Below are 24,273 nucleotides of genomic sequence, written 5' to 3' on the forward strand. Positions count from 1 at the left end.
TTTATATATATATATATATATATATATATATTTTTTTTTTCAAATGAATAATTGTTTTGAACATATTTTGTTTTAGAAAAAGTTCCTTTAAATTAATTAAATATTTTGGCACTTAAAGTTTGATTTTTTAATGTAATTCATTTGTCCTTTAAAGAGAATTATTGAAATTTTTCTTATGCTATTTATGTAGATTTTTAAATAGTTTTTTTTTCAAAGTTAATGCATGCACCAAAAAAAAGGGGGGGGGGAATTGTCAAATTTTTTAAAGGATTTATTTAAAAATTGTTAATAAGAAAAGAGATATTAAAATTGGCCATTTTAATGTAAACATATGAAGTAAAAAAACTCTACTTATAACAAGAATTAAATCAGGTAAAAACTTATAAATTGAATGCATACAAAATACAACAATTTAGATTTAAAAAATAGAGGTTGCTTTTACTCAGGAAATATAGCAACAGCATATAAAAAAAATTGTAATGGTCTTTATATTTTTTAAAACATAATTATTTAAACACTCTGAATAAGTTTGTCATAGATACAATAAGTTTAGAACAAGATATATGATGTTTAAAGGAAACCGGCAAATACTACTTAAAAATTATTCTTATTCATTGCATTTTTACAATGAATTTTGATAAGGAAAGCAGATAAAACAGTGATATTTTTCAATGCACAAGTTTAAAATAAATTAGTAATTGGTATGAATGACTTAATTCAATGGCAAATTCAAGAAAATACAGCCAAATCTTATTCAATACTACAGTAAGACGTCTGCTAGTAAACCTTAAACAAAACCTAACTATATCATAATAAGTATAGTACATAACACCTTGATTTGCTAGAATTAACAGCAGGCATGTATGCATATTTGTTAAGAACCAAGTTCATTTTAATTTAAGAAAAATTCAAAGTAATTGTAAGCATAGCATACTTTTGTGCAGCCAAAAAGTATCAGATCAGAATCCTCAGTGATTGTCAGCTGTGTCACCCCTATTTTGTCTAGGTAAGCCATTTGAGCATCAGCTTCATATGGAGCAACAATACAATCAATAGATTTCTTTTTACATGCCTATAACAATATTTTGTTATTTGCAAACATATTAACAAAACTTAAAACAATAATAATGAAAAATATGTAGCACACAGAAATAGCAGATTTGTTCAGATTATCATTCAGAAAAAAAATATCAGAATTTGGTTATAGTTTCTGACTATACCATGCTTTTTAAGTAGTTCAGATTAAACTATAAATTATTTCCTTCTTTAAGTTTTTAAATTGTAAACTAACATTTGTAATCATGAAATTCACACTAACATACCTCTAATTACTATTTCTTCTTGTTGGGAAGTTCAAAATCTCTTTTAAATTATTATAATAAATAAAAATAAATACATTCATGGGTGCTGAAGAAGCTTAATTTTTTAAGGAGACAAAATTAAAATACACATTCATATTTCTTTTTCAGAGGCACAACAGCCCTACGTGGGCCCTGGTCTTCTCCAGAAGTTTTTCTCAGACCTCTCTCTGTTTGGTAACTGTCTTTCAATTTTTCGTATTCAGAATCTCCATTCTTTTTGAAGATGGTCAATCCATCTAAGGTGAGGTCTGCTATTTTTGTTGTTCCTATAGGCTTGATAAGAAGTTTTTAGCAGTTTTGATCTTTCTTAATTCTAACCAGATATCCCGCCTAATTTATCCTTTGGATTTTCAAGTATTTCACAACATCAGGTTCTTTAAAGATTTTATATAATTTTGAATTTGTTTGCCTTCGCTATAAGCCGTCCAATTGAGTTCAACCACAAATACTTCTTATTATATCTCTCTTAAGAATTACAAAATGCCGACAAATATCTCAAGGTTAGAGCCCACATGTCTTAGATGCATATAATAAAACAGATCCTATAAATGTTTTACATTAAAAAAAAAACTTTTTTTATTTTAGAAAATTAGACTTCATATATTTTTTGGGACTGTAAAAACATCTGTTTGTAAACTAGTTCTCTAAATTTAACACACACAAAAAAAATATTTCTTAATTGCTAAACATCTGCTAAAAGATTAAACACTTTCTTGATCTTACATTTCACGAGTGATGTTAATTTATGAAAATTGTCATTACTTGTCTGAAATATTAAAGAGAACTTTAAAAGATTTCGAATTATTAAGGGTGGACACATACTCACATCCCCCAACTAACAATGCCCATGAGTACATTTATATCATTATAAATATTATTAGCTTACAAATAGTAAATACATGTAGTTAATGTAATGTAACTAATATTATTTCCTTTATTAATAAATATTAATTAATAATTATGCTTAAAACAATTCCATTCATTTTACAAACATGGGTACTAAACTGGAACTTACAATGCTTAATTTAAAATTACACTTGGCTCAAATTTCTGAGGATCCTTATGACACAAAAGTATTTTATTCACAGATTTAGCGTACGTTTAAATGTTAAATAGACACAATATTTGTCACCTCCATTCAATTTAAAAGTCACTTTTCATTCAGTATAAATATATAATTTAACTAGTCAGTTATGGAATTGTTAATTAATTTAAAATGGTAACGTAACTAATATACTCGTATTTCCAAACTACTATAAGCTCAATTTCATGATAAATTTTAAGAAAACTAAAACATAAATTTAATTTTGAAAGTTTCAAACTATAATTAGGCCAATAACATTTTCTTTCTTTCAAAAATAAAAAAAATACTCAACCAGAATAACTTCTCGAGCCATTTCTGGAGTAACATCAACACATCTTTGGAAACATTCTCTTGCTTCCTTTACTTTTCCTTCACATAAAAGTTCCTTTCCTCGTTGTTTTGTCTTATCTCTATTCCTATAATATTGCAGTCAAGTTTTATTAATGTTACTAAATGAACAAATCAAATGGAAAAATATAAACTACTATAAATTACACATTCAATTCAATTACAAATAGCATAAAAAATTTTATAATCAAATACTGCCAAGTATTATTACTTAAAGCACCTTTTAAATAATATGATGTCATCATCATCGTCATAGTTGGCCAGACAGCCCAATGTGGGTCAATGTCTTCCTCTGAAGATTTCTCCATAACGAAATCCGATTTATCTTTGATCTCCAGTGGGTGTAAAAAGATGTATCTTTTTTATTGTATTGTCATCACTCATTCGAATCACATGGGCCATCCAAATCATTTTTATGTATTTAATAATATTGGGCTGTTTATGAATCTTGTACAGTTCAAAGTTAAATCTCCTTCTCCAGTTGTTGTTTTCATTTACACGACCAAGTATACTCCGCAAAGAGAGAAAAAAAATTATGCATAGATTTTAAAATTTTGTGAAAAATTGAAATAAATAACAATAAAATAGTTTCATTTTAAAAAGCATTGATATAAAAAACTTTAACCTAGTTATTGTACTACATTAAATTTAATCCATATAAATTTGAGCTATTTTTATTCCGTTTATATAGCTAAACAATTATGTTAGTTATTTTAATTTCTTTTCCATTTCCTCCAGTTTTTTTCTATTTTGTCTTGCCTCTTCCATTGTCATGGAATAGGTAAGTATCATTATTAATAAAATGCCAAGCTTGAGCAGAATTATTGCACTTTTCTGAGTTAACTGATGAAAATGGATCACTAGATGGATGGTTACCTAAATGTTATCCAGATGCCAAATTCAAATCTCTGAGCCAAAATAATCACGAAGTTTTTAAAGCAGAGGACAGCTACAACTAAACTATCTAGAACCGGTTAGTTACTACATTTAAAGAGCTTATTTTTAGAATAGCTAACTGTTAATTAAAAATTTTAAAACACCAAGATAAACTGCAAAATTTGTCAATTGCCTAATGATTATACGTGTTTAATCATGCAAATGCTACTTTTCATAAAGAAAAACCATGTTCTAATCACCAAATTGACATGTTTTCCTGATTTTTGCCAAGCTTTAATAGGTACACATCTAAAGAAAAAATACTTTAATGATAAAACAGTTATTGAATGACTTAAGTAGATATAATTTACTATTACTGCGAATAATCAAAGTTTAAAAGTTAAAATAAAGTTTGCTGAAATCCCATCTAATCTTATTAAAATCCAATTTTAAGCTTATTAAATAGGATAATAAACAAAATTTTAACACTTAGAAAAAATAAAATAAACATACTCTCTGCGCTTCTTCTCTGTAATAGCTTTAGAGGCCAAGTTACACCCATCAAAAACCATTATAGGTTTTACGCCTGCATCCAGAAGCATATTAAGCAGTTTAATACAATAAAAGACATACCTATAATTATAAAATGCAATTATCAAGCAATAATAAACAGTATATAACAATTTAAGAACATGATCACAAGCTAGCTAAATAAGTCAAGAGTTTTAAAATATTAATGCCATAAATACATAATAAATATATAAAACTAAAGAAGATTTTTCTGAATGCAAACTAAGAATAAAAGTTTTTAAATAAACATCAGTAGGACTTAAATTACAAATAAAATGATTATCATTAAATAACTAAAAAAATTAAAATTTACTGAATTCAATAAGAATAAATAGCAATAAATGCATTTTGTAAAACAGAATATGAAAGCAGATAAAAATACAAACAATTAGCTCAGGGAATCATTATAACCCAGAATTGGCAAGGTTTACGACAGAACCCTGGTTAAAACCGTCCTGTCCAAAACCCCTTTGTCTAAAACTGTCCAAAACCCTTTTATTCAAATTATATCACAATTTTAAAAAAAAAGATATTGTAAAAAATAAAAGGTTAATTTTTGAACAAGAAACAAAATGAAGACAAGTTTTTGTTTTATTAAAAAAGTTTGTTATTTTTAATATTGCATTATTTATCCTTTTGCATAAACATAATTTACCAGTATTAAAAGCATAAGGTATTCACTTTTGTTGTTCAATGAATTGTGGAACTTCAAAAGTTATAAATTGTTTCCTATTATATTATTTTCCTTTAGTAGGTTAAAGCAAATGATATAAAAAGTATCAAATATTTATTAATCTATGTAATTATTACATGTGTAATGGTTACACCAATTGAATTTTTACGTTTTACCAAAGTTCAAGGCTTTGGACACTTTAAGACAGTAAAACCCACTTAATACTGTACGTCCAAAATAAGTTTAGGACGTACAAAATTCCATCCCTGTTATGACCTGATTAAAATTTATTACTTTCAGCAGAAAATTTGCTGACAAATATTATGAAATAAGATATATCGTTGTTTCATAATAGTTTACTTTGCGAATAACTCTTCAAACATAAGATATAAATTTACCCATCTGTCTTTTCTCCTTTAACTAATTTTTCTGCACAGGAAAATGCTCCTTTATGGAGCCAACTGTATGCATCAATTGCAACCGTGGCTCCCGAAAAATCTTTAATATTAGCAGGTCGACATGAATTTTTGACAAATGGGAGTAATCCAGTAATACCCATTTTCGAAATTTAAAATTAAATTTTCGCGGGGCTTAGAGAGTCATTCTAAGCGGAATACAAGGAAAAGTTTCAGATGTTGGCGAAAAAATAAACAAATGAGAAAAAAGAAATACAGTTGCAGTTACATAAATATGACATAATTAAACAGGTTTATCCAAACTGTACTGTTGAAAATGGAGAATCTGATTGGTTAATTTTCCTTTTGAAAATATATTTCACCAATCAGGATCTCAATCTCTCATGATCGTGATTGTATTTGCGTGAATCAAGGACAGTGAGAATAGCTCATAACTTAAAACATTGATGAGCTGGATGGAAAATTATATTATTAAAGTTTGGCATCATATTAAAATGTAAATAAACAAGCAGCTCATTGCCCTGTCGTTCCCGTGATCATGTCTATGTCTAACTAATTTTTTTTTTAAATTTAAATTTATTTGTTGCTTTAAAACTAATTTTTTTTTTAAATTTAAATTTATTTGTTGCTTTAAAACTATATTTTATTCGATAGTTAAATTCTAATCTTATGGTTACTGATGTTAATTTGTATTTTAGCGTTATTGATTTGAATTCTGATTCAAACATTGCTTCATACATTCAAACATTCAGAGATCTTCAAATCTTTCAGGAAGTTTTTATGATATAAATGGTCTATAAAATGCATTCCATGTTGAAAAAATGCGTCACTTTTCGGACATTATTTAGTTTACCCTTGAAATTAGAAAATAAAATTATTAATTTAAAAACTAAAATAAATTTTTATAGTACTCTGCGAGGAAACTTCAAATCAATCTCTTCTAAAGATATCGATTTTTTTAATTCTTTACTTGGACCTAGTGGAGTAATTCAAAATTCTGATGAATTAGTTGCATATAATACAGACTGGCTTCGAAGTCATCGTGGTAAATTGCATCCTATCTCATTATTTTATTGTTATTATCAGTTAAAATAATGATTTGATTTTAGTTTACAAATCCTACAATGAGTAAGAGAATTATTCAAGAAACTGTTGACTTAATCCATTTTCATAATGTGGGTATTAACTCAATCTCACCTCAGTGTAAAACCATTTTTACTATGAAAACCTAATTTCTCAAGTCTAAACCAAGTTCTCATGATATCAGGAGATATAGATAAAGTTAATTACCATATATTGTAATCAATTTAAATATTTGGAAATAATTTGTGAAATATTAATTTCTCATCACAAAATAAAACCTACTTACGATTTCAAAATTAAATCAGATTAGCTTCATGTTAATTTTTTGTCTACCTAATGATTTATATGTTTTTAAATAGTGTCTTAAAGTTTAAAAAGTTTTAACGAACTATACATAAAACTTTTGAAATTTTAAAAACCTATATCTGTGTGTAATGGCTGATTCAGTATGTTTTTATTTAATAATATCATACAATGCTTTCATGATTTCTAATGGTTTTATCAATAAAGGAAAAAAAAAAAGAAGCTAAACCTTATTATTGAATATTTTTTTAAACTTATTATATGTGAAGAATAATCCAGCCGATTTACACCCTTACATTCTTCAGATGAAAGAAAATAGGAATATAATGGAATTTTAGTCATAATATGATGATATGGGAATAATAATATAATGGAATTGTGAATGTATATTTAAGCATTTTCATAGCAGTATGATTTCATTACATCTTCATGGCTTTTTTGTATTCATCATAAATTACTGTTACACATTTTATAACCATATAAATGAATAACAATTGAAATTTTCTATTTATTTATATCTAATGCAAGGTGATATGTTTAATACAACTTCCTTCATCTTAGGGCATTACTTTAGTTTCATATAGTAAATAGTCCTGGTTAACACGGGTAAGATTATTAATTACACATTTAATCAAACATATAACAAAATGCAGATTTACAAATTATTAATTACACATTTAATTATTTATGTAATAAAATGTGTAAATAATAATCTGTTTAAAATTAAGCTTATTAGCCAAATGTAGAAGCCATTTCAGCATAAGGAAGCTATTCTGTCGACTTTAATTATGAATAAAATTTCAATTTCAACTGAATGAGGTATTTGAGGTTCGACTGTAAAAAATGGTACGTTTAAATTTTTAGTTTTTCTAAAATTTCTGATTTTTTCCTGGAATAATAAAATAAGGTAACAAAATTTAGATGATAAAATATTGAAGTTTTTTTTTAAATTCTCAATATGTTTATTCTTGCAAATGTTAAATGTTTAAACAATACAGAAATTTTTTTTTATCTGTTTAATTTCACTACTTTTACTAACTAGCTAAGTATGTTTTTTTTAATTATTTTTTTTAAAGTTTTGGTCATAGTACATTGTGCTTCTAAAAAAAGTGCGTTGCACCTCTGTAAAATTTTTTTTATAGAAAACTATAAAAAACTTAATTTTTCTTTAAAAAAATGGATTTAGTGCCTTTTTTTTTTCTTTTAGACAGATATGTGTATTACATAGTATAGTTAACTGCTTTTGCTTTCTTTTTAGGCAGTTGAAAACAATGTATTTTTCTTTATATAGATAATGAGGAAACATGAAAAAAAAAATTAGCAAAACAGGTAAATAAAATACAAAAATGAGCAGACTATAGTTCCAGTTCTATAAAGCAAGAATTCCCTAGTGTTCAAGGAAATAAAAAAACTTTTTGTTGTTGTTGTTGGATGGTTTGGCTTATTAAGCTAGAATGCCTGAGCCTAGGGTTCCCACATATCTTGAAACCTCCTAAATGTTACAAATATTTTTTTTGTGTGTGTTTTTCCTTAAGAATTGCCTATCAGAATTATGAATTAACAAAAATTGAAACAAATATAATCACAAATTTATAAATATATTATAATTTATTCACGTTATAAAAAGTTTAAAATCTTGTAAATGAACAGCATGTAAATCTGAGGAACAATGGTGCCACCAACAGCCTAGGACCCCCAGATTTCTGAATTACACCCTGTTTTTTGGTGCTTTCTAATATTGTCTTGTTATTTTTTTTAAATACACAGTGCAAAGTTTATCTTATCTTCATAATAAAACATGACTTTTTGATATTCCAATATCTTTTTAATGATTGTACAAAAATTTAATGGTTTCTAGCTTAAGTCTTATTCTCAATATGACTAATAAAAGACTAACAAATTTATTATTTATACCCACTAATAATGTCTCTCATTGTTTTAGGTTCTAGCACAGTAGTTCTTAGACCGAAACTTAGTGAAGAAATATCAGAAATCTTAAAGTATTGTAATGAACATAACTTAGCAGTTTGTCCTCAGGGTGGTAATACTGGTCTTGTAGGAGGAAGCATTCCTATATTTGATGAAATTGTTTTATCCTTAAGTTTGATGAATAAAATCACCTGTTTTGATGATAATGCTGGTAAAATTCTTTTGATTTTAAAATAAATCTTACACTTAATTATAAAGTATTATCATTTATCCTCATCTTTATTTTTTCTTTTTGAATTCTCTAATACATGGTTCTTGAATTAATGAATCCAATTCCAAATTGGGATTTTGGTTTCCTGAAAAACTTGTACCTGAACCTGAATTTTTCTGCTTTGTAAAACATAAATTTGAGTAGATCTAATTTTTTTTGTTCCTGATGCATTTTCTAAAATTGGATTTCTTAACATTTCAACGTGAATCAGAAAACCATCTTTTTCACAAAGTTATTTAATGGAGGTAAAGTGCTTGTCAAGAAAATTTGTGCTCAAATTTGCCTAAATAACACGGCAGTTTGAGGGTTAAACTGTTTGTGATCCAAATTTGGATTTCGGGATTTTTAAAAACATGGGTTATAACATACTTATTTCTACACTTTAGAACATAATTTTATTTAAAAAAGCATACAGGCATTTTTTAAATTGCTGGAATTGTAATTTTTCTGTGTTTATAAAATTTTCTCTAGTTTTTTTAAATGTATAGATTTTTTTTCCTTAAAAATAAATTGATAAATATGCCATAGCTCATTAAAAAATATTTACTAATTAAAGTAATTTTCTTTGGTAATCTGAAATAAACCTTTCATGTAAGAAGCGTTATATGCCTGTTTTTTCTTCCTATTTTTTCTTATCACTAACATGTTTTTAAAAATTCATAATGTTAAAGTTAATTATTTTTAACATTCAAACATCAAAAATAAATTCAGAAAATTTTTAAACCAGGTGTCTTATTTTGTATCTAAATATCATATATAAAATCTAAAAAGTATCATGCACATTATATGACTCTTTTTAGAACTATATATGAATATATTGACAACTAATTGTAGTTATTGAAATGTTTTATTAATTAAAGTATCATATTTGACTTAGCTTGTTAAAATTTCACGAATTAGCATCATATTTAAATAATTGCTTCTTAGGTGTTCTACAATGTCAAGCTGGTTGTGTTCTTGAAAATTTAGAAAATTTTGTGAATGAGAAGGGTTACACTGTTCCGGTAGATTTAGGTGCTAAAGGAACGTGTCAAATCGGTGGAAATATCTCTACAAATGCTGGAGGTTTGAGATTTATTCGCTATGGCTCTCTACATGGAAATGTACTTGGCTTAAAAGCTGTAAGTTTATTATTATAAAATACGTCTTTTAATAGTTAGAAAAAATTGTTTAGGAATTATTTGTGTTATCTTTTTTTTTTGGAAACTAGTTGGATAAAATTGTATTCATACTATCTCAAAAAATTTTGAGAGAAATAAGAAAAATGTTGTTTAAAGAATGATTATTCAATTTACAATATTTCTTTTCTGCTTCGAATTTGATGTTTTCACAGAATGGCTGATTATTTTATTTTAAAACTTACTTGAGTTTCTATCGATTTTTGAATGTACTTCTTTGAAAGTTAGGTAGTATTTTTTAATAAGATTTTGTATAACCTTTTGGTATAAACCTTCATTAGCAATATGAAGCTCTACAAAGTTTTATACAAAGAAAAACGGAAACGTATATATAAAAATTTTTTTCTTTTATAAAGTTTTTTGTTGATTGTTTTTTTTTCTTTTTCAAATTTATTTATTACTTATAAAATACTTGTTTATACAAACCTCAATGTAGTTATGATATTTTTAATATGATTTTAGAATTTTCTGTAAAAAATTCATGAATTTTTTAGTGCTGTTTATCTTATATAGGTTTTACCTAATGGTCAGATATTGGATTGTATGAATTCTATGCCAAAAAATAATACTGGCTATGATTTAAAGCACTTGTTTATTGGTTCTGAAGGAACACTTGGAATAATTACTGATGCTGCTATACTTTGTTATCCTAAAAGTCTTGAAACTTCTGTAGCTTTTTTGGGTGAGTTAATTATTTTCTCTTTTAGATTACTGAAATGATTTGGACTTTTATTGTTTATAGTTCTTGATTTTTATAAATGTTATTTTTTTAAAGGTTTACCATTATCCATGGAGACACGTATTTCATGTTTTTACAAAAAATTCAAATGCTCTAAAACTATTTTTTAAAAAATATATGACGCTTAAAATCGTCTTCTAGAAAAAACAAAAATGCTTTCTTGTCCTGCAAGACAGATAATCTGGTTTTTAGTCTTTCTGTTATTTCCAGCTATAATGATTGGTAAGAGTTAGGAAAAAAATTTTAAATTTAGTTTTCAATTTGTTATCCCTAAAGTGAATAGTTTTTTAAAATTAATTTTTTACACATTATAAAAATATGTATTGATATTAATGTAAATATACTCTCTAAAAAGTGCGGTATTCTGTGTTAGCCATTAATTTAGACTTTGCCAGATATGCGTTTATCATAACCAGTCTTAAGGTAGTCTCATTAAAAACAAACTTATTTATAAAAACTTATTTTTTAATGTTTTAATTTTAAAAATAACACTTTCTTCAACTATGAAAATTGAATGTAACTATAAAATTTAAAAACTTAACTTGTCATAAAATAAATCAAAATTATTAATCTTAATTTTAATAACTATTAATAAAACTATCCCAAAATAAAACAAAAATTATTTTAAATTATATTTTAATTTAAAATCAATTTAAATTAATTAATTTAATTTAAAATTATCATAACACTCAGATTGAGACCTACTAAAACTTGATAATACACATAGTAAAAATCCTGAAAATTGTTTATAAATGTTATGATACATAAAAATTTGTAAATACGTTTTTAGAAAAAGGAAATTTAAAATTAAAATACATTAGTAGCCTAGATGTATTTTCATATTTTACTTTTGTCTAAATATTAATTTATTATAAGTTTACTATAATGTTGTTTAGTTAAATTATGCTTAAATTTTACTGCATTATTTTCAAGATCATAGTAAATTTACTCACACTAAGTAATTGTATTTTCTATTATGTATATGTATTATAGTATATTATTATATTGTATATTAGTTATAGTATTACTCTGCTGCTTACTTTTTTTTAAAGGAACTTTATTTATTTTAGGCTGCAATTCATTTGACAATGTACTTGGCACTGCAAAAGTTATTAGACAAAGGCTCGCAGAAATACTATCATCACTTGAAATGTTAGACGATGAAGCTGCTGATACTGTTAGGGATAATTTGAAATTAACGGTCCCTATTGAGAGACACCCATTCTATGTTCTAGTTGAAATATCTGGTAAAGTATACTATTTTTAAAATCCTTGACCTTTAACCTGAATTGATATTCAATAGGTTTTCTCACTAAATATTAAAGTATACAAAACCTGAAATTTTATTTTTTTGTAAATGATTCCAAATTGGTTTTCGAATATTTTTTATAACTTACACAGTATAGCTGAAAAATGTTTTGATATACCATATTTTATTTGAAGAAATTTATAAATAAAACACTCTGGACACTTTTGACTTGACTATAAATTTGTGATACAGCAACAGAGTTATAACTTGTGAAAAAATTAGAGCTATATTTTGCTATATTTTTTAAAATAAAGTGTAGGAAGGTAAAGTCATTATTTTAGAATTAGGCAAAAATAACTTAAGTATATTTTTCTTTATTCATTATTTTAGCATTCAATGTTTTTACATCCTGCTATTCATTAATGATATCTTTAAATGACTATGCAGACTACAATTTCTATGACATAGATACATTATTATAGTCGAATCTTGATCCATAATTTAGGTATCTTTAGTTTTTATGTATGTATCGTCTTATTTTTAAGGGTCTGGTTACAAATACTACTCCTATAATGTTAATAATGCTTGTTTAGATCATCATTTGGAACTAGAAGATTCCCACATCTATTTTCAGAAATTCTACTGACATTAGAGAAAGATATTGAAGTTATGTTACGATGTGAGAAGACAAACAGTAATTCTTGATGCTTATGATGAAGAAGAAAATGAAGATTTGTTGCAGTTTGGGTAATAGCACATTTGATGTTTCTGTGTCAGTTGATGAAAATTATGAAACCTATGGTGCTCTTGATTCAAGCTGAAGAAGTGCAAAGTGATACGAAAGAAGTCGGCGAAACAGAACCATAATCAGTGTCAAGGTTTGCAGAAGACCACAAAACATATGAAACAATAAGTAACTTTTTGTATTTTCACGAACTTATGGTAAATAAACAGCTATCTGTAACAAATGTTGAACATTTATTGTTTGTGCTGAGAAGTGAAAACTGCGTTCAAACCAAAATTTCCAAATGTTTTAAGTAAATAAATGTGTTTTTTCATTTTTCTTTTGCATTGTAACTATTTTTTCATTGAGTGCATATTTTTCTAATACTTTTAATATATTTTCAAGTTATTATCTGATGTTTTATATTGATCAGCATTCTTTGTTTTCCCATATCTATTTTCCTCAATGAATGGTCCTGTGATAAATGATTGATTAAGGTTTGTATTAATATTTTATGTCCCTGTATTAATTATTTATTGTACCTATACCATAATTTTGGCAATAAGTCCTGGAAAAATGGAAATGGAACCCCCTGTTTCTTCTTTTATTATTATTTTTTTTCAGCTATCTAAATAATTTTAGCAACAAAAAACATCTGTTCATAAAGAACTCTATGAACTTCCTTTAAATGAAAACTTTATTTAAATAAGAATTTTATTGAAATTAAATATTAAAAAATTTTATTCAGCTATTAATTTGTTACTTGAAGTTTTATTAAACTTATATGTATTTCTTTTTTTTGAAAAATCAATTTGGTTTACTTTCACATTTTTAAAAAAATTAATTACTTTCATATTCTTGTTTTTAATGTCTAATTAACTAATTAAATTAAGAGGGATAATTTTTATGAAAAAAATTCTTTTGAAGCTCTAATCTGTTTAAATAAAGGAATGGAAATAAATGATTAAATTTATTTTTATGAAACCACCATACCGTATAGTTTGTTAAGAATGATCTGTTTAAATGCATTAAAATTCATTCAGACTAAATTTTTCTTATCTGAAAATTAGAATCAGTAGAGAAATTCTGAAAGATAAATTTAGAAATGATTGAAAGAAATCTCTGTACCTTTAAAATAGTTAAATAAAATTGATTTATTAATTAAAATGGTAACTTCATTCTGAACAAACTTTTATTCTCAAAAAGGTATTAATTTAATTTCATGTCACTATACTAACTTATAATGCTCATTAATATAAGATTAAATTTAATTAGACTAATTCTTTTTCAAAAAGGTTTAAAACTACTTATCATGTTTTTAACACAATTTTATTTTTCAGGTTCAAATCGTCAACATAATGAAGAAAAACTAAGTGAATGCTTGACATATTTAATGGATCAGAACCTTGTCAATGATGGTACTGTTGCCTGTGATTTTAATCGTATTAAGGTAAATGTTTGTTAATAATACATATTTCGCACAATTTAATAGAGTTCCTGTGAGAATTTATAAAATTAAGAACATTAATTTGAGGCATCAGAGTCTTGTACAGGGTGGTTTCTAAATACTGTAACACTCTAAAAATAAGAATTAATTTGAATTGTTTTGTGAAACAATTGCTCTCTCACTATTCCTGTGAGTGGCACTTTCTATAAGTGCAAACAATCTATATTATATAAAACGCTAATACGTATGTATCAATAAAACCGATGATATTTCTTTTCTCGCTTTGGCAACAGTTTTCATTTTTAATTGAGAGGATTCGGTGCGCAAGAGCACATAGTGATCATCATATGGCTAATCTATATTATATAAAACGCTAATACGTTTTAATTGATAGGCTTCAGTGCGCAAGAGCACGTAGTGAGCATCATATGTCTAATCAGGTGAATTCTCACCGAATTATCAAAAAAATTCTCACAAAATTATCTTCATCGAAGCCGATGCTTTACATCCGGCGTTCAGTACTATTTTATATTGTTTTACAACACATGGTTTTAGCCCTCTGGTGGGAAAAACTTTAAAACAAAACTTGCAACAGTTACTTTTCTCAACAACTGAAATTTAGAATAGTGTGATTAAGAAAAATATGCGAACTGTTTGCAATTTCAAATTAATATTGAAATGCACAGGTTTAGAATTTTCTACATTGTAAAGTTTTCGGAACTTCAGTGTTCAAAAAAGTATACAAAAGCTAGACGTTAAGAACATATCCAATGAGCGAGCAAAGAGAGCATCGGATTGCGAAGCAGTCCGAAATGAACTGCAAAAGCAGTTCTGGGAGTTGGCGAGCGCCAGCGAGCAGTAGGCGAAGCCTCCTAGTTTTTGTTTAAAGCAAAATACTTAGAATCAGTTTAAAGAAAAAATTGAAAACGTTAATGGTTAAGCAGCTTTTCGATTGAGGATTTTCTGCAGGTAGAATCTTTAAGCAAATGAAAACTCTAAGCAAATGAATATATGATGCGAAATTTATACGATTGATAAATGCTTAACATATTTAATGCAGAGTCTTGGTTTTGATGGCACTGTTGTATGTGATTTCAAATTATATTAATGGAGATATCTTTGAATAACATAAAATTTTCACCATTTATTGAGTTTATAAATATACTGAATGCTTAACATATTTGATACATCATGGTCTTGTTAATAATGGTACTGTTTGTTGTGATTTTAACCAAATTAAGGTAAAATAATCTAAAAATGATCCAGATTCATACGAAAATCCTTGAATTATTTTAAATCAAGATTTTGTTTAGTTGAATTTAATTTCAATTTAATTAAAGATCATATTGTTGGCTTTAATTTTAATCATTTGAAGGGAAAGATAGGTAAATGATGTGGTATTTATAATAAATTCCTGTATTTGAATATTCAAGGAATTTTGTTTACTGTTATTTTTTAAAATATTTTGACTATGTATAGAAATTCACTATTAAAAAATGTGTATTGGTTAACTAAATGTGGTTGATTCAAAATGATTCTTTCTGTATATTTATTACACTTTTTTATTCTTATTTTCATGATTCATTACAAAAAGCTCATAACTAAGTTTTATTTTTTTTATCATTTAGATGAAGGTTTGTAAATATATAAAGTTAATAATGTGAAGCAATTTTCATAGAAAAGTCATTCTGAATGGTGCTGTTTTAGAATATTTGTTTGACAGCAATATTGTTTCACATATATAATTTATTTGTATTAAATATGTTATGTATTTATTGATTTATTTGAATTATGAATTATTTGAATAGAAACTTTTCTATAATTATTGTTCTTTGCAAAAAGCTCATTACTAAGTTATAATTTTTAAAAAAAAATTTAGATATTTAAAAATGTGGAAAAAAAATGTAAACATGATGATATAGGTAAAAATATTTTTCATAAATTCAGTCTTTTGAAGTATGCTGATTTGTTTGTGTAGCAGTCTTGAGCATAGTTGCCAAAAATGTCATTTATGATTGTTCGAGTTTAAATTATATGATTATAAATTCATAAAAATTTTAGTGTTGTTAGCTTTTTGTTGGATTTCAGTTAATGATCATGATATTTTATGAGTAAGGTATGAATGAAAGCTTTATACAATAACTGCTAGGCCTTATCCTTTCTATATTGTGTGTACTATGACATAGTTTAATGTGAACAAAAGCACTGAACAGGTTGCACAAGAGCAAACATTGTTTGTGTGCCTTCTCGATTACCTACTTATTTTTTTATGCTATAGGCTCTATTTAAATTTAATTCTTTGTTTACATGTTCACTCTACGACGTTTTTAATTTATAGGCTTATGAAATGGAACTTTTTATGATTGCTAAACTTTTAATTTATGAATTTTTTTATTGGAACTGATTTTTTTAATGAACTTTATTACGCAAAAATATTATATAATATACAAGAAATTTTTTCTCTTCACCAGATTTTTTAGTCTAGCTATTTATTAGTGATGCCTACTGTATATTGCGAAAAAGCTGATTTTTGTTCATTTTAAATCTTTGTAAGTTTTCAATGTGCATGAATCAATATTTTTCTGAAAGGTAAATTTGTATATATCAAAATAAACGTTTCCAGTTTCAGGTAAAAATATAAGTTTTACAATAATCTTAAGTATTTCATTTTTTTGCAAGAAATTTTTTTACACTCTTGAAATCAGGAAAACCTAATCCAATCTGAAACCAAATAATAACATTTACAATTAAATTAAAAAGCATTTGCTAGGTTTGTTTTGAGTAACACATTTAATATTTCTATTTTAATCCGTATATCATCAGATTGTACCTTGAAGGTGTTTCTAACAATCAACAATCACTTTTCGCTTCCTATCAGTTTTTTTTTTTTTTTTTGCGAACAAGCGGATTTTAAAAATTTTATCTTTTTTTTTGTCATTTATGACACAGCAATAACAGTTTTAATTTTTCGATAGCGTTTTTCTTTCTGCTACTTTCTTTACATTAATTTGCTACCCATAGTGGATATACTTTTCAACTTCATTTTTAACAAGGTTTTTTAAAAGTAATTTCTGCAACATGAAACTTTTTGAAAGTGCTACAAACTCCTTCAACTTTGTTGACCTTGACGTTTTTTCGAAGAATTTAGTTTCTAAGTAACGTCATTATTTTTATTTAATATTAATTATTTTGATCAATATTTTAAATAATTCTTTCTAAAAAATTAACTACAAAGCTAAAAGTTAAAGTCCCAAAGAATAATGGAATATCAATTCACGAGTTTTAGAAACTGAGATAACATTCTTAATGAATCTGGATTGATCTTTCAGAAAGAACAGAAATTCTGTTTAAAATGTACTAGTCATATACTCAATTTTTAGATAAATATTTCGTATGAATTTTTATTTTGATGAGAAAGTTACAGTTAAAAATTGCATTAGAAAATATTCTATATTTAAATTCAGTATTTTTTCTTTAAATGTTTTTAAAACATTTTGATTGTATTTAAAATTATTTGTTTATGAAAAAAGATAAAAGAGATTACATAACTCCACTCTTTTCTTAAAATTATAAATCGGCAAATTTTTTTTTACTGTTTTCGAACTATAACATTAGAGCATTTTGAAGCATACTCCAAAAAACTCCAAGTCGGGTAACTTACCAGCTGAACACCTTCAATTTTTAGATATCCTGTTTTAAATCACTTATTTTTAGATTGAGATATTGTGTTGTTTAAAAAAAACAATTTGTATTATATTGCCTCTTAGGGTATCTGGGCAGTTCGAGAACGAATAGCGGAAGCTGCACTGCAAGAAGGATACTACTATAGTTATGACCTGTCATTACCACACAAGGATTTTTATGAAATTGTGGAAGTGATGCGCAAACGTCTAGGTAAAAAGGTTACTCGTTGTGCAGCATGTGGCCATTTAGGAGATGGTAATGTTCATTTTATTGCTACTACGCGAGAATTTGATCCTGAAGTTCTCTCTTTAATGGAACCATTCATATATAAATGGACTGCTGAAAGAAAAGGGAGTATAAGTGCCGAGCATGGTATTGGATATCAGAAGGCAAAATGTTTGTGTTTAAACCAAACAGACAATGCTATTGCCACCATGAAGATGCTAAAGAAATTATTTGATCCAAAAGGAATTCTAAATCCATATAAAGTACTTCCTTAGAGAAGATTTGGAACTGATATCAGTAATTGATTACCAATTTGTTACCGATAATAATTACTGAGCAATACATTATGTATAATCTTGATTACATTGTAATCAAGATCACTTAAAATTATGATTATCAATAATTATGTATTATTACATGCTTTCAGGTTCTTGTGACTATTAGATTTTGGTTGTGGGTAATATCATGGGCAATCAACTTTTAATTGTTGGTATAATTACTTGGTATCTTGTAATCACAATTGCTAAAGATCATAATTATTTATGATCGTTCATTTTGATTACTCATAATTGATTTTGATTACTTATTGTTTCTTTTGTGAGTACAGGTAATTTTGATGATCACTTTTTTATAATCACTAATTATGATTGCTTGCAGCCATGCTTACTTGTAATCACAGTTACTTATCATGATTACTTATAATCGTTGATTTTGATTACTTTTAATCATGTTTACTTGTAATCGTTTCTTTTTGTGATTCATTTGTGATTACCTGTAATCACAATTACTAATTCCAATACTAATAATTCCAATCACTAATTGTGGCTAACTGTCATGCTTGCATGTAATTAATTACCTTTTGCCCAACTCTTCTTTAAATAATGTTTGAATCAAAAATTTCATGATATTGTTTATATTAATATGTTATTTAGTTGTATATATTATTGAGTTACATATATTTGATATATACTTAAATAGTATTTGATGCACGGAATTTTTTTTTTTTTTGTATTTAAATCAACTCGGCAATGTTATTGCCTGTTTAAAGTCAATTGAAAAGTTATTTTATCCAAGAAGTGTTCAAAACCTGTGTTACTCATAGGAGACACGTGTTATTCATAGCAGACACGTGTTATTCATAGCAGACACATGTTATTCATAGAAGATACATGTTATTCATAGGAATGGTAGGGGAATGCTTTACAAATTTCTGCAGGTATTGTGACTTTTTAAAGTTAATAATGTATGTGTTTTCCATACGTCATATTTATTATTTTTATTGTTGAATGTCTTTTTACGAAAGTGCCAGAGCTTTCAATACTGTTCATACAAATTTCTGGTTTTAAAATGGTTTAAATATTCTCATCATAATTGAAATTTTAAGTATTTTCAAAATATATTTTTATTCATTCATAAATTTCACATTTTTGAATTTTATACAAGAGGTATGGGACCAAATACTGCAATTGTTAACGAGTTAATAACTTATATTTTTAATGTGCTTTTTATTTTTATAGTTGAATGTGTTGTGACCTAAGTGCCTGAACTTGATGTGTTCAATACTGTTTACACATATTTTGGGTTGTAAAATGAAATGTATTCTCTTTACTTGATTGACAGTATAATAAAGATTTTATGTAAATTATATATGCGTATTATTTTTACAGTTGACTGATTTATCATCAAAATGCCAATACTTGATGTATTCAGTACTGTTTGTACATATACGAAGCCTTCGGGGTACTAAGAGAGTTAATTTGGCATTTGTCCTCTCTCTCAATAGAAAAGGTTTTGTTTTATGGCTACCGCGGCCGGTACCCCCGGAAGACGTCGGCTTCGGTGGTCATATTTTAATTTTAATTCCATTGATTTTTTATTGCTTCAATTATTCTTTCTTTTGAAAATTCTGCTGCTTTTAAGCGCATTTCTTTCAAAGATAGTTTTGTTAATTTAGTATTTAATATTTTGTATTCTTTTACTCAAAATTTCAAACTTGTAATATTGTATTCCATCTTATATCATCATGATTCACAATAAGTCTATAAATTAGTTCTAATTCTTAAATATTGTATTTGTTTTAAATACATGCAAAAATAAAGTTAATTCACTAGCAAAGCATTCAAGTAAATATGTTTTTAGTTTGCATTAATTTTTGCTGAACAAAAGAAATTTTTAGAATTACTTAAGTTAACAAACAAATTTTAAAGCGGAACAACTCAGAAACTATGTATTAAAGGATATGTGCTTTAAAGCTTATGATCAGAAAATATTTTAATGCAAACTCTGTGTTACATATATATTTATGACAATTTAAAAAGTATGCAGATGAAGATACTTTCGTGAAAAGATGCTATTGCACATATTTTTTTTTTCACAACTAAAATTGAAACAAAACTGTGATATACTTAATACTAAAAAATTTCATTTATAGCCCTACTATGGAATGTAGTGTTGTTATTCCAAATAATTTTTTTCAGTTTTAAAAGAAGGTGCAGTTGAGGGATTGTGTTTGCATAATTTTGTAATTGCTACCCTTTGAGTATTAGAAAATTTTAATTCATTGGCAGTAATATTGCAGCAATAGGAATATTAATTGTTCCAATTTGTTTTATATAATTTAGATACTGTAGTCAAAGTATTTCAGTTTATAAAAGATTGTGTTTTTAATGTAACTTGAGTTTATCTGCTTGGACTTTGAATTTAAAAACCCAAAAAGTTTAGAATCGTTTTAATGCTAGAAGTGATTTGAATTTGGAGAGATTAAAACCTGCTAGCTTAAGACTTTTCAAAATTCAAGCAACCATTATCTTATTTACTTTAAAGGTTTTGAATGATTTGAATTACATTTGAGAATTAAAAATATCAATATCTTCTTTACTTAGAGTGTTTTTTTTTTAATTTTGAGAGATTTGAATTACATTTGGAATTGGAAATAGCCATTAATTTATGGTTTGGAGGTAATTATAGATTTACTCCACTTTTGGTTTACTTTTAAATCTTATGTTTATTTTGCTCAATAAATTAGTCAATTTATTAACCAGATTTGTTGGCAAATTTATTGATCAATGGTTTTGACCAATGAATGGTGTTCATTCATTTCTCAAGCCATTAGTTGAATATTGAAGGTTATGAATACTTTACGTGAAAGTACAACTTTATAATTAATACGGCTTAATTGCCTCACTAAGTCAGGGTATTATTGGGCATAAACTCGTTGCATGATGTTCCTTAAAAAAAAGAAGAACCACAACAACCTAGAGTGATCAAATATAAATATTTAACTTAACATATGAGATGCAATAACAGCACATCAATTTACCATGGCTCCCATGGCATGTTTGGAGGGAGGGTTGCTTTTTCAGAGCTCTTTCATTAGATGGCAGGAATGTCATATATAGTTTGTCTACGGTAAGAACTCCATCCGCCACAAAGTCTGAGATCGTCTGCTGCTATGGAAACAAGAACAGCGCATTTCGGGGAGGGTAGCTTCTCTTCACTCTAGGTCTAACACAATAGACCAGAGAAAAAGATTACCTTTCTCTGGGTCCCGCAGTGGACTGATCGTTAAGACACGGATCCCAGCAGATCACCGAAGTCAAGCATCACTGGCTACGGTCAGTGTGCGGGTGGGTGACCGCTTGGATCAGTCTGCGAAGGGACCGAGGGTGTGCGGTATTGGTCCTCGTTAAACTGTGCTACCGTAAAGTGCTCGACTTTGCGCGCAAGTCGTCGGGCTACCAAAGCGGGGGTGCCATCCCCTCCGCAAAGGATCAAAATTGTGATGGCATGTCTTCGGATCATCCTCCGGGATGTTTCCCAGACCGTCGCCAATAGCCCATTGTACAGCTCTAGTGCGACGTAAATTAACAATAACAGCTACCTTTCTCTAGCTGACCCGAGCCAAAACTTGTCTTTAACAGTCACCCCACACTTGGATCAGTCTGTGTAGGGACCGAGGGTGTGCGGTATTGGTCCTCGTTAAACTGTGCTACCGTAAAGTGCTCGATTTTGCGCGCAAGTCGTCGGGCTACCAAAGCGGGGGTGCCATCCCCTCCGCAAAGGATCAAAATTGTGATGGCATGTCTTCGGATCATCCTCCGGGATGTTTCCCAGACCGTCGCCAATAGCCCATTGTACAGCTCTAGTGCGACGTAAATTAACAATAACAGCTGCCTTTCTCTAGCTGACCCGAGCCAAAACTTGTCTTTAACAGTCACCCCACACTTTAAATAGTTATATCTCGTTACCATAGTCACCGACATGGATCCAGACGAATGGGTGGGGGAGTTCTTACTTTAGACAATTTTGACCCCAGTCAAATGACGTAGACATCACATGTGCTGTCACCCCTCACTCCAAAATTCCTCACCACAACCAACGAGAGGATTTTCTGCCACAACAGATTTAACATGCACTTTGCTGGGTATAAAAGCCGGTTGTTTAGTCCAGCTTCTGGGATCGAACTCACAATCTCCTGCTCTCCACCATCCGTGTGAGTGACGCCTTAACCCTCCATGGTTGTGAGCTTCATGCAATTCCATGAAATCTTAATTTTATGAAATTCGTCCATGAGGATCATTTATTTGGAAGACTGCAAAAGCAGCATGTGGATTAAATGCGTTATGATTAAAAATAGTATGATGGTGGGAATTTGAAAAATGAGTACCAAGAAGAACTCCAACCATCACAGCTGCAATAATTACTTATCCCACTGTGTGCTCGGCCATATCTAACTATGTATTTTTAAATATCAATACTTAAGTACCCTTTTTTTAAAAATCATATTTTTAACAATGTTGTTTATGTTATAGGGAATTTGGGCTGTCCGAGAAAGAATTACAGAGGCTCTCTTACAGGAAGGGTGTGGCTACAAATATGACATATCTCTACCCCACAAAGATTATTATGATATTGTGAAAGTGATGCGAGATCGTCTCGGCAAGAAAGTCACTCGCTGCGTGGGTTATGGACACATAGGAGACGGTAATGTTCATTTTAATGCCACAACCCGGGAATTCGATCCAGAAGTTCTTTCTTTAATCGAACCTTTTATATATGAATGGACTGCCGAAAGGAAAGGAAGCATAAGTGCGGAGCATGGTATTGGATATAAGAAAACAAAGTATTTACACCTCAATAAAACAGACAATGCTATTGCCACTATGAAGTCTCTTAAAAAGTTATTTGATCCAAAAGGTGTACTTAATCCGTATAAAGTGATTCCTTAAAATATTTTTTAACTGAAATTTGTATATTACTTTTGTAATTACATTTGTAATTTTATCAACATTAATGTGTTGAGATTGAAATACTTAATATTTTTTATGTAGGGGAGAGTCGGGTAGCCCCGCCCACTTAAGGAGTATTGCTTATATTTCTGTATAATATTGAGTAATAGTCAATATTTTTGTATGTTTCTATTGTTTTATCATCTAATTAAGTAATGCAAAAAGAATAAACCAAAAAAAGAATAGTTCAACTTAAAAAAATAGAAATTTAAAAAAATTGGCTACTGTATTCAACATATTTTCAAAACTATTGTTTACCACACTACCAGCTGCATAAATGCTTGAAACTTTGAAAATAATCTTTTTTTAATATAATAATTAATGTCCGATGGCCCATTGACTTGAAAAAATATTCTATACACATGAAATTGACAGTGGGCGGGGGTACCCGACACTCCCCTAAGTTTTTTTACAAAAAGAAATTGCTCAGGCTAAAAAAAATGGATAATGCTGCTCTCTTGGTACCTGTCCTTTTATTAATGTAACATATGTATGTTATTTATTACTAAAGTGCTAGAAATTGAAGTACTTATTACTGGTTTATACGAAATTTTTTTTGTAAAATAAATATGTTTATTTTTGCAGTTGATAATAAAATATTGTTGAAAAAATGTGTCCAAATTTACAGTTTATAATAAACATTGTTGCAAAAATATGTTGATATTTGCAGTTTATAATAAAACATTGTTGCTAAAATGTGTTTATATTTGCAATTTATAATAAAACATTGTTACAAAAATGTGTTCATTTTTGCAGTTTATAATAAAACATTGTTACAAAAATGTGTTCATATTCGCAGTTTATAATAAAACGTTGTTAAGAAAA

General features: G+C 27.6%; 2 protein-coding genes across 4 annotated transcripts in view; one reads left to right on the plus strand and one right to left on the minus strand.

Annotated features, from left to right (window-relative positions):
• The window catches only part of tos (Exonuclease tos), a 28,736-nt gene extending 23,147 nt beyond the window's left edge, over nucleotides 1-5,589 (minus strand). For both annotated transcript variants that reach the window (XM_087151736.1, XM_087151735.1), the window contains exons 1-4: nucleotides 5,311-5,589; nucleotides 4,183-4,302; nucleotides 2,738-2,861; nucleotides 935-1,072 (exon numbers count right to left, since the gene is read on the minus strand). In XM_087151736.1, the coding sequence (XP_087007862.1) occupies nucleotides 935-1,072; nucleotides 2,738-2,861; nucleotides 4,183-4,302; nucleotides 5,311-5,471 (543 nt within the window). In that variant the 5' untranslated portion in view covers nucleotides 5,472-5,589. The remainder of the gene's footprint in view (nucleotides 1-934; nucleotides 1,073-2,737; nucleotides 2,862-4,182; nucleotides 4,303-5,310) is intronic.
• A 220-nt stretch (nucleotides 5,590-5,809) lies between these two features.
• D2hgdh (D-2-hydroxyglutaric acid dehydrogenase) lies at nucleotides 5,810-24,273 on the plus strand. Of its 2 annotated transcripts, none has more exons than XM_071186097.2 (7): nucleotides 5,810-6,373; nucleotides 8,657-8,854; nucleotides 9,842-10,035; nucleotides 10,606-10,774; nucleotides 11,902-12,078; nucleotides 14,145-14,254; nucleotides 22,972-24,273. In XM_071186097.2, the coding sequence occupies exons 1-7, from the start codon at nucleotides 6,118-6,120 to the stop codon at nucleotides 23,386-23,388; spliced, it is 1,521 nt and encodes a 506-aa protein (XP_071042198.1). In that variant the 5' UTR covers nucleotides 5,810-6,117; the 3' UTR covers nucleotides 23,389-24,273. The 2 variants fall into 2 exon arrangements, with proteins under 2 accessions (XP_071042198.1, XP_042911082.1); XM_043055148.2 differs by lacking the exon at nucleotides 22,972-24,273 and adding an exon at nucleotides 18,019-19,805 and having other exon boundaries at nucleotides 5,820-6,373.

This window comes from Parasteatoda tepidariorum, chromosome 9 (genome assembly GCF_982258835.1).
Source record: "Parasteatoda tepidariorum strain Cologne lab strain chromosome 9, Ptep-v5.0, whole genome shotgun sequence".
Taxonomy (NCBI): Eukaryota; Metazoa; Arthropoda; class Arachnida; order Araneae; family Theridiidae; genus Parasteatoda; species Parasteatoda tepidariorum.

Bases quoted from the DNA above. Each gene is read 5' to 3' on its own strand.
- D2hgdh (XM_071186097.2), top strand. From the start codon at position 6,118: ATGGTCTATAAAATGCATTCCATGTTGAAAAAATGCGTCACTTTTCGG. The intron at 10,036-10,605 runs GTAAGTTTATTA...TATCTTATATAG, and splicing joins ATGTACTTGGCTTAAAAGCT to GTTTTACCTAATGGTCAGAT. The intron at 12,079-14,144 runs GTAAAGTATACT...TTTATTTTTCAG, and splicing joins TGTTCTAGTTGAAATATCTG to GTTCAAATCGTCAACATAAT.